Source organism: Anas acuta, chromosome 5, assembly GCF_963932015.1.
Source record: "Anas acuta chromosome 5, bAnaAcu1.1, whole genome shotgun sequence".
NCBI classification, from domain to species: Eukaryota; Metazoa; Chordata; class Aves; order Anseriformes; family Anatidae; genus Anas; species Anas acuta.
In genome coordinates, this window is record NC_088983.1 from 37,719,103 (window position 1) to 37,730,328 (window position 11,226).

Sequence of the window (11,226 nt, forward strand, 5' to 3'; positions counted from 1 at the left end):
ATTCAAGAGAAACAAAACATTTTCTCTTAAAACAAAAAAAAAAAAAAAACAACAAAAAACCCACTGTTTTTATTTAGATAACACTGAACTACAAAAACACTCCAATTAAAAACGCAGATTGAATAACTAATCCTCCCCCAACAAAACCTTCCCACCAAGATTAACGGAGTGATGAATAGCATAAAACCACTAATTAAATCAATGTAGCATGGGTATTATAGAGACACATTCAGTGCTTTCTGCATGCGCACCGATTCTTGCATCTACTTTGGAGCCTCTCTTAGCACGAGCAGTAGTTGCTATTTTAACAGCCAGGTATTTGTACATCAGATTGGACGAGAACTTCGTTGTTAACCAGCTCTGGTTTAAATTGCTGTAAACTTAATGTTCCCATAAATGATTTGCACGTATGCGACTTCCATTGTATGCGTTTTGTCACAATTGGGTATAGGTTTCTGCTGAACTATTCATCAGACACATGTAAACAACATCTCAAGGAGTATTTCCAAGAAATGCTTTTTATAGAATACTGGGAACCTCTTTTACATAGTCAGATCTATTTGTCTGCAAATTGATTTGAAAAAGAGTGAAGAACAGGCTCCCGGCTCCTTCAATGCACACACCTGAGCATTAGGAAGCACACTACTGCACCTAGCCCACGGGCTGTGCCTCAGGAACAGGTTTGCTTCTTTGTTCAGGTAAGAAACAAATCCCATCTCCCACCGCAGATGAGGAACTGTCACAAACACACCCCAGTGTCTGTCACAGGGCTGAACACACTCTGGAACAAGCAAAAGCAACATTTTGGAAGGGGTATATTTATTGCCAGCTGAGCTCAAGGAATCGTAGTTCGAGTGCTCCCTCCTGTCTCAAAGGCTTGGCGTGGAAGAAAAGGGACAGAGCGGGGCCGAGCTGGCCCTCTTGCAGGAGGACAATGCGGATGCCTCACCAGGACCTACCTACATATGGCTGCTGTTCCCCAGAGGCTTCAATTAACCTAACTTTGGGACAATGCTGCCCTGCTCTGCACCTTGCCACACAATTCAGCCCCTTCCCTGGCACCCATGAGGTGCCACAGTGACCCGGACCAAGGGATGTGTCATCCATGTGACCACTACCCCCAAAAAGCTGGTAGCTCTCAGCCGTATCACTTCCCAGGTTTGGCTCACAGGCCACCACCCAGCAGGAAGGAATTCCTTTTTTTGAGAAGAAAAACAAACAGAAGGAAGCTTTTCATTTCTAAGAGCTCAAAATGCTTGAGAAATCATAGCTTTAGTTTCTTGCATATCTACACTTGAAAGAAAATAAACACTGAAGAAACTCTTCATTAGCAAATACTGCATCGGAACACGAGCAGAGAGGTAGAGCTGAAGGTAAGGGCTTGATTTCAAAATCTAAAACCCACAGACTCAGGCTTCCTTATCAGTGCCTGCACTTTAGTACAGCTAGGCAATAGCACTCATCAAACGAGAATAATGGAGATGAAATTCCTGACTGCTAAATGGTTACTTGCATTTTCCTTCAACCATCTGCTTATGCTTTTTCCTGATTTCCAAAGTGCTCCAAAGAAAGCTCAGGTCCATGCAACTACCTAGTGATGAAAATGAACATTTCCACCAACAAAGACACTGAGCAGCATTGTGGCTCAATTTATCTAGGCTTCTCCTGGGGAGAAAGTGCCAGGTTTGGAAATAGAAAGCAAGCATCCGTCTTCTCGGAAACTCACCCCGCTCTGGCACAGCTTACAGGGAGCATGGTGCAGGTGTCACTGCCAACCGGACCCCAACACACCCTTCCTTCCCTAATGCCTTTCGATCAGGACTTTTGAACCCCCACACAGACCAGCTGGGATCTGAATATCTGCCACCCCAAACATGGGAGGTGTGGCTGAGCCTCCTTCCCAAGAAGAAGGGAAGAAAAAAAGACTGTAGAGAAGAAATACAAAGTGCAGCTACAGCTAGGGCACACCACCACTGCCCCATCCCCACCTCCCCAGGAGGAAATCCCCCTTCTGGAAGAGGAGCAGCAGCAACAAGGTTCCAAACCCAACTCTCTAAAGCAGCAATTTCCTGAGAAAAACAAAGTATCTGGAAGGTTAGGAGAATACTTTCCCAAATACCTCTACAGCCATCCACTGTTCCTACTAAAGGCTTCTAGCAAAGCCTCGAGGAGCACATCAGACCTCCAGTTTCACATTTTCCTCCTAAAAGCCCTGCCACCACCCAAGAGCTGAAGAGGCACAGGCAGGTGCTGGCACCCACACACACCTCCAGTATCTGCAAACGCTTCTGTGGCCGTTTATCACCAAAAAGCAGAAACAGGTCTGGAATAACTGCCAAGAGCCTTTATTTCTTCTTGTTGTTATCCTGCAATCTGTCTTAAAAAAATAAAACAAGAAGTCAGGTTTCAAACACACACATACACACACACACTCCCCTGTGCTGGTAGCTCTGTCTCATGTTATTAGAGTCTCGCTGTCTCCCCACGTACACTTCACTGCTGATGCTCCCTCCATTCCTTCCCTGCTAGGGCAGTGAAAACGAACCAGCTGGCTTTACGCGCGGGTTCTCATGCATTGCCACAGCTCTCGGTACTTTGGGGTGAACGGGTCTCTGTGTTTGAGGTTTCTCACAGCTTGCCACATATCCCTGCCACGTACCTTTTGGCACGAATCTCTCACTCTTTTCCTTACTATCATGTTCCCAGGGATGAGCTGTGGTCTACTTCCCACAAGCTGCTGGGATCCCGTGGGACAGGAGGTTATTTACTTATATACACTTGCATAGACTTCATTACCTTGAAGAGCTCAGCAAACATTTTTCCCTGTTGATTTCAGGTTCTGTGAAGATTTTTTTTCTAAAACTGGGGTTAAATCTGACCTTGCAGTATGGCGGTTAAGCAGGAAGAGAGTTAAAAGGAGCAACTCTCACAAAACTCCACCTACACTTGCTTTATGAAGAAGTACAGAACACATTACATCATGAAAGCAAAGTCGCTGGCTTTTTGGTAATTGAAGGCAGGGTACTGTCGCCTAGCAACTTATCTGATTACCATTTTTTCAAGTATCACATGCATACTTAGATATGTTGCATAATGTCTCACTTTCAGGGTTCCTAACCTAATAAGAAAAGGGCTACCAAAACTAATGCCCTTCGCCTCTTTCCTGGTGAAAGAGAAAGTTCAAGGTGGTAGCTCAAGAACTGGTCAAAACATCAATATTCCTGAATTTTACTCCTGATTTTTCCTGGCTTGCAGAATGTGCTTATACAAGCATTTTATTTTATCTACTTGTCTGCAAAATGACACTAATAATACCAGCCTCACAGAGAGGCACTGAAAATTCATTAAGAACAGAGAGATTCTCAGAAGGATGCCACGGAAGTGCTGGTGTTAGCACTTACAGCTTTTAGTACTCCAAACGTTGCTAAGCCCTGGACCAAAGCACAGCAAATGTTAATCATTGTCCTGACATTGTCCAGTCCTTGTTTCCCAAACAACGATCTCATGCCATGAAAACTACATTTCTTTCATCAGAATCTGGCACTTTCTGTGTCTGGTATGTAGCTGGGAAAAGAAACAAGAAGAAAACGAACCTCCCCCCTGCTCCGTGGTAGCACACCCTACCTTGGAATTGGACTACTATGCATTATTGCAGCTCTTGGGGCTCCTACCGTGAAAATCAGAGGTGAATCAGAACATGTGCATATATTACGTTTTTAGATAAGAATATGTGCTACTTAGTGACCTGCTCTTTGAAAAGCTAGTTACGCTCCAGCTGATCTATGAAAGAACAGAGCCTTTAGCTGCCTTTACGGTGAGCACTAATACCTCATGATACAAACATCAAGCTGAGGAATTGTTTCCTGAAGGATATAATAAGCTAAGAGCTGACTTGCACCCTAAGGATTGACCTTTTGAGCAACCATGAGTTATATGCCAATATAACATAACAAATTGTCAGCTTTACATATGCACCTCTGTTTTCCATTTTGCACAAAAAGTGGATGGCTCAGCTGCCCGGGGTGCTGCTGATAGGATACAGCCCCTGTCAGCTCAAGTGACTGAAGATGATGTTTTGGAAAGCCGGTATCTCACCTCCATGTAAAGCATTAACTGGCAATGGAAAACCCCAAGCAAGGACAGCCAACATCCATATTGCCCAAGAATCATTACCTTACCTTCACAGCAGCTCCTGTCTTCCTGGCAGACATTAAAGCAGTTTTATGAACTGTGCCCTACATCCTGCAGTTCTTGTGCAAGTCCACTTCCAATTAAAGGCTGATTTTTGAGATCTACCTTGGAAAGAACTGCTGGATCAAAACAGACCAAAATCACACAGCACCTATCACACCAGTATGGGAAACTACATACACACGTTAAAGACACCAGAAAGCACAAAAAAAAAAAAAGTTCTTATTCTGGTGGAATTCTTATTCTACTGGAAACATCCTTACCATCAGCCTCAACTGATAGAAAACCCGAGGGAAGCACGTTGGCCAAAGAACATCCTGCAGGTGACGCGTGCCTACCTTGGTGAGGCTGGCTGAAGAGCAAGCTGCCAGACACCACTCCCACCAGGCACACCGCCGCACACGGCGAGGAACCAGCCTACCTAGAGCTGTGTACAGATGCGATCCTGCCAGTATCTCTTAGCCACGATGCGGCTGGTGGAGCTGACTGAGCCTGGCCATCTTCTGTGGGTGCACTCCAGCTGAAAACAAAGCAAGCCAGGCTCCCTGAACCCAGCAGGCACTTTGGAGCATGCAGCTGTCCATGCTAAGGAGGGAGCCTCCCCCTTCACAAATACTTCATCACGCCCCCAGCACAGCACGGTGCCGTGCAGAAGGCTACCGTCATTACCCCAAGCACCTGAGACCAAAGGGGCAGCCGGGAAGGAGTCAAGCCACAGCCCCACCAGCTCATGCTATCAACACTTATCTAGTGACTGCTGGCACTTGGATCTTATGCAATGACAGCAAGGCAGCACATTCGCGGTGGAGAAGATTCCCTCTGTAATCTAATCCAGCTTTGACGGAAGGCTGCGAGGGTGGAGGGGGTTGAAATAAGGTTGAGGCAAACCTTGTGTGCTGGCACTAATAAAGATCTAAAACAAAATGAAGCCAATAAAATGCTTCTCTCTTTTACGCTCACTAATAACTAGACACCTCTGAACTAGTAACCAAAAGGCTCTCGTTCAGATATGCCTACATACACATTTCTAAAGCAGTCCAGCTTTCATTTAGCCTACAGAGATGTGTTAAAAAGCAGCATCCACCTGCAAATAAATAGAATTTACATTTGTTTCAACTGGCCTGTGAAGGGCATAGGCTTTGGCTTGCACTAGACATTATTGGGTGTATCATTTACAACCAGGAATGTAGCACTCTGACTGACCAGAAAGAGCACGTTGTTCTCCGTTGGCACAGATGTTGGTAATCTTCCTGCGGAGCCAGAGCCTTTGCCCAGCCTGGCTTTCTTTCAGCACTCTTTCTGGTTGGCTGCACAAGCACCTTCACCTAAGAGCTTGGAAACCATCTGGATACTCCTGCTTCACGTGTCGTCACAGAAATGTGAAAAACCAGACGCATTTATTTCGGATGTACAAGGAAATCAGCCCTCCACTCCCCTGCCCAGCCTGCTCAGAACCTGCAGAGCTAACAGCAAGCAACACGGGCAGGCAGTCAAGTCACCAGGGGGTATTAAAATACATACAGGAAGCAGACCTGAGAAGTAGAAGGGGATCACTTACAACCCCCTACCAATCATAGCCACAAACAGGTACTACCTTTCACATAGGAAAACATTAGCTCCCTAGAAGATGAACCTTCCTACAGAAGAAGGAAAAATACCCTACCTCACCTTTCAAAACAGGCAGATTTGTTTGGAAAGCGACCTCCCATCCGTACTGCCCAGCTTCTCACCCCAGATCCCGCAGAGGAACAGCTTTGCTGGACGTTGCTTCACCCACAGCAGCGCAGGAGCACCCAGGCCAGGAGGGAGCGCATCGCTGTTGGCGCAGGGGTCACTCCCCACCTTCTGTGCCTGCCTTCAGCATCTGAGAACTTACCAAGGGATTGCAACCGCCTATGGACGTGGGCAGTGCCTTCCACCAAAGGAAGGAGAGGGGTGGGAGCAGAGGCTTTTCCTGCCTCCTGCTGGCAAACAATTTATCTAAGTAATTGACCCATTTTCTACAGAATAATTAGCCCATGGGAACGAAACACTGCTGCCCTTTAATTAGTCATGTTGGTACCTCTCTTGTCTTACCATGTAATAGTAGGCAGACTGAGACTGGAAAAAAAGAAAAGAAAAAAAAAAAAAAAGAAAACAACTTGATTTCATTTCCTTAAGCATGACATTTATTAAAGGCAATCCAAAAACAATGAATCCTAAGGCACAAGTGCCAACAATAAAATTTCCTGTTACTCCTATGATTTCAGTGTCAGCAAACAGGTCTCCTCCGTGCCACTATGTCAAGCTTTTCTTTTGTAGGAGCTTTTCAGAACACTTTCTCTTCATCTTCCATGAGGAAAAATTCCCTGTTGCAAAGTGTAAGGACAGGAAGGACTCTGCCTAAAATCTAGGCAGACCTCACGGATATCAATTTATTAAATTTTATGCAGTTTCCTTGCAACAGATCTCAGTAATCTGGATAAGGACAGAGGTCCTTTAGTCTAAGGAGATTAGATTTACATTCCAGGAACAAAGAACACAAAAAAACATGCCACAGCCCCCGCAGCAGCTCCAAAACTGGCAAAGGACTGTTTCAACGGGTCTCACACGGATGACCCATTGCAACCCACAATGTGCTGCAGAGGAAATCTAAAAGCCTGGCCCCAAACTCCATGATAAGCGTGATTCTGAGGATAAAAAACGGACTTGCCAGCAGAGCACCTAATGTCAGCAAAAAGACCTTTGTGCACTGTTCTCAGAGGGGTGAGCAACCTCCTCCTCTCCCACTGCCCCCAGACCTCCTCCTTCTGCATGTTCTGCCCCAACCTGGCTCGTTCCTGATGCTTCAGAGGAAGGCAAAAACTAAATTCGTGTGGCTAATTATGCACTGAGAGAAAATATCCTTCCTGCACACAATGCAGTGCCTGCCTGCAGCCCTGTAGCACGAGAACTGAGTACAGCCATTGCCTTAATCAAACGGACAGGTAACACAAGCACGTTCAGGACACTGCAAAACAACTCATTCTCTCTTGATGTGAAGGAATAAGAAGACAGACAAATTAAAAGCCCAAAGGGATCCCTGTATCTGCAATCCTTAGGACTTCTCTAAGGAGCTTAATTAAAGCATAGACTGTAAAATGATACCTCAATTTAAAGATTCCAATCCCACCACCTCAAAAAGTCTTCCACCTCACCCAAAAACCTCTTCCTCTGTTACACTCGAGGTCAGGAACCAGCATCTCGCTTCAAGGTTAAATTTGTCCTTCCCTGCTAGGCACCACATCACGTTATGACATTGTCAGCACAACTGCAGAGCTCCCACTATCAGGTATCATTTCCACACGCATGCAGAGATCTACATTACTCTCAACCCACCTGTCAATCAGCTATCCTTAACTCACGCTGTAGCCCCCTTGACCTTCCTCGCAGACTGCCACGGGACCTCGCAGTAAGAATCCCAAGGTTTGAACTCTCCTGAGGAAGCTGCTCCAGCCTCCCCTGCCACCCAGCTGCGGAGTGGGAACAGCAACGCTGGCCACGGCTGCAGCCGCGCTGCCAGACCTCAGCAAGATGTTATGCAGGCACAGGCAGTATCGGCTCAGCACCTGCTTGCCCCTCCATTTCCCTTCCACAGGCTGATACTGCTTTCTTCTTCATCATGCAGGATCTCAAAGAGTCTCACAGACAGCAAATAACCTGCTTGTAATGATTCTGCTGTCCTTTGTTTGGGAAGCTGCTACTTGAAGCGTGCAACTTGGAGTTAATGCTTTGTGTTTCAATTTCAAGTCTACTGGTGAAAAACAAACATCTGTGCCTCAGCTTCCCCCCTACAAAAAGGGGAACATCTGTTCAGGGAACAACTATGAAGTCTACAGGCATGCACAAAGCCACTCAGGGGAAAATACGTACATTCAACTTCAAGCGACCAACCTCAGTTTATCCGCAGGTAGGGCTGTCCCCCCCAGAACACAGGCATTTCCTGCCATCCCTGCACAGACGAGGCCGTACCTTCTCACTGAGACTAAGCACTGAGATTCAGGAGCCTCCAGGATGTGCCGTGGGCATCACGGTGCTGTGAGCACAGACCTCCTACAGGGCTTTCCTCAGCGTTGGCCAGAAGTGGCTACAGGTGTCAATGCTTGCATTTCAGTAAGTCTTCCCTTCCTGTTTCCTACTAATTCTACAGATTATTTTTTTCAGAGCTTCCTATTTACCACCAAATGGTGGCTAGCCCTGTGTCTAGCCACTGCAGTACACATATTAATGCTTTTGCACTCCTGGAAGCCACGGAGCAACCCTTTGGGCAATGTGGTCCTCTCGCAAATCCCCAATGCCCACAGCTCCAGCAGTCATCAAACTGCTGCCACCTCGCCTGCAAAAAATCAGCTCCCCCAGGGACTGCATTTACCTTAGGACTACAAGGGAAACACGACAAACCTGTCAAATAAATGATGTCAGAGGACAATAGGAAATATTTCACCTGGCAGAGGTTTGCTGCTGCTGCTGTGTAATTAGGAGACTTAACAAGTTTGTGCTTCCCTGGCAGCTGTGGACCAGCAGTGCCAAAAGCTCTCTAGGAAGCCCTAGCGTAAGGACTCAGCTCACCCTGAGGGGAAGGGCAAGCCACCTGGCATCGCATCCCGGGTGCTAAAAAGCCTAGGGACAGCTTGTGAAATCCTGGTGCAAAGGATGCACGGAAGGACTCCGGTTTCCCATCCTGCAGAAATTCGGCCATTCTGAATGCGTTTTCCGTGCCAAAAACGGCACAAGAGCAGCCACCCTGACACCGGCTTAGGTTAAAAAAAGAAGAGGACTCCCTCGCTTTCAGCTGCGGCTGATATCCGGGTCTGTGACCTCCCAGCGCCGCAGACAACCCGCGGCGAGGATGCCAGCCAGCCCCCAGCCCCCGGCCCTGCCCCACGGTGATTTTTCCCTTCCCCGGATGAAAACTTGGGCTGAAATCGCTGCAACAAAGGCGTTTGGGAAAGCCCTCGGCTCCATGCAGGGGGCAGCTGCCCGGGAGGAGCCGCTCCGCCTCCAGCACCTCGCCGCTGCCCGGGGCCCCCTGAGGCGAGGCGAGGCGGCGGCGCCCGGGGGGTCGCGGCTCCCTCCCTCAGGCCCGGCCCCCGCCGCCCGCCTTTGTCTCGTTCCCGCCGCCGACAAAGCGAAACCGGCGGCTGCAGCCCCCGCCTTCCGCCCCGGGCGGCGCATCCCCGGGCTCGGGGCCGCGGGGAGGCCGCGGGGCGCTGCCGGCGAGGCACCCGGGCAGGTGCCGCGGCTCCATCCCCCCCGCTCCCCGTCCCCATCGCCTCACCGGGCTCCATGGGCGCCCCGCGGCCGGCGGCGGGAGGCGAAGCGCGGCCGCCCCGCTCGCCCGCGGTGCCGATGCGGCCGCACTCTGCACATGCTCGCTCCCGGCAGCCGGCCTGCCCCGCCACCTTCCCTTAACTCTTTCCCGGCTGCTCCGCGCTGCCTGCCGGCCCCCCGGCGGCCCCCTCGTGCCGGGCTGTGAGGCGCTGCGGGCGGTACCTGCGGCAGCGGCGCCGCCCGGAGCCCGGCGGCACGGCCCTGCCCTGGCTGCCCGGCTGGGGCTGCGTGCTGCCGGCACGGCCCCGCACTGCGGGAAACACCCGGCGGCTGCCGGAGGGCTCGTAACGCCGGGCTGCGGCTCCGGTGTTCAACGGGGGAAACAGCCCCTGCACGAAGCGGCCTTCCCCCCAGAAGGGGCTTCTTCAGCTGCAGGAAATTGCCCAAGGAAGAGTGAGAAGGGAAATTTAGGGCATGCATAGCAAAGCAGATTAAATTCTTCTCTTATTCTACATGAACTGTAGCACGATAAGAGGAAGATGCCTTTCCCTAGGCTCAGCAATCCTGAGCTGGGGAGCACAGGACCAGCCCCGGTACCTCAGCCCCCAGCTCAGCAGAGCCAGGCGGGCTGTGCAGCAGGCAGCAGCTGGTTAACAAAGCGCCCCACAGGCAGAGGTGAGGGAGATTTCTGGGGCTGTTGCTTTCCAGAGAGACAACTCAAGCTCCTGTGGAGCGAAAGGCTAACCTCGAGTGACACAACGCCAGAAGTGGCAGCTGGCCAGAGCCCACAGGTCTGCATTTCGGCGACCTCCTGCCTCTCCCACCTGACCGTGGGCACCTCATGGGCCTGCCTGGGCCCCTCAGGCAGTCCACGCTTGCTTTCTGACAGTCACCGGGTTTCCAGGTCTCTCCGGCCTTCTGTAGTACCAGGAACGATGAGCTAATGTTTTTAGCAGAATAAGGATGTTTTTCTGACCTCTGTTTAATGACTCAGCAACTCAGATATCAATAATAAATGGTCGCAATGATGAGGCAACGTCAGCCCGGTGCAGGCTCAAGGCAATTACAGGGAAGGACTCCCAAGATGTCTGGCCACAGCGGCGCTCTGAAAGGCCGCTGGCTGCTGAGGGACGGCTCCTCCAGCCCCGGAGCTGCAGGGCCCGCAGGTGCCACACACAGCAGGGAGGAAAACACAGCAGATTTGTGCGTCCCTGCCTAACCCCGGGGTGCCTGGGGTGCCGGCTGGCACTCCCCTCAGCGTCCACGCTGCGTGCAAACCGCTGTGGCTGCTCCGAGGATGCCACAATGCAGCAAACCGGCCTGTCACCGAGTCACCTGATCGCACAATCCCGCTGCAAGAGCCGGAGTGTCAGAAAGATGGAGCATTTTAAAGGGGAAATGGAGAATAACACACAGCTAGCACCACCTCAGCAACCGAGCTGTGCAAGCTAAGGCAGCACGGCATGTGCCGGTCACCTCAAGCTGGATTAAAAAAAAAATACACACTTTTATATATATTTCAACAGAGCCGAGAAGAAATATGCTAGGATAGCTAAAACATCTTTTATGTTCAAAAAAATACCGTCTCTGGTTAGACAGATGCAGAGGACAGCAGTCAGATGCAGCGCTCGTGTATTTATTGTGCAATAGCATCCTTTACAAAGTCCTGAGGACTGTGCTAGAGACATAGTCGAGAGAGAGCGTGAGAGAGATCATTTCACAGTATGAGACAGCATGAACATTTCA

At 49.8% G+C, this 11,226-nt stretch overlaps 1 protein-coding gene across 4 annotated transcripts in view; it reads right to left on the reverse strand.

Moving 5' to 3' along the window:
* Positions 1-9,613, reverse strand: part of RAD51B (RAD51 paralog B) — a 465,395-nt gene extending 455,782 nt beyond the window's left edge. Inside the window, exon 1 of one of the 4 annotated variants that reach the window (XM_068684193.1) lies at positions 9,488-9,613. In XM_068684193.1, coding sequence (XP_068540294.1) covers positions 9,488-9,497 — 10 coding nt within the window. In that variant the 5' untranslated portion in view covers positions 9,498-9,613. Of the gene's footprint in view, positions 1-623; positions 760-9,487 lie in introns of those variants that run through there. The other 3 variants (XM_068684192.1, XM_068684201.1, XM_068684202.1) reach the window with 3 other exon arrangements.
* Positions 9,614-11,226: the final 1,613 nt, after the last annotated feature.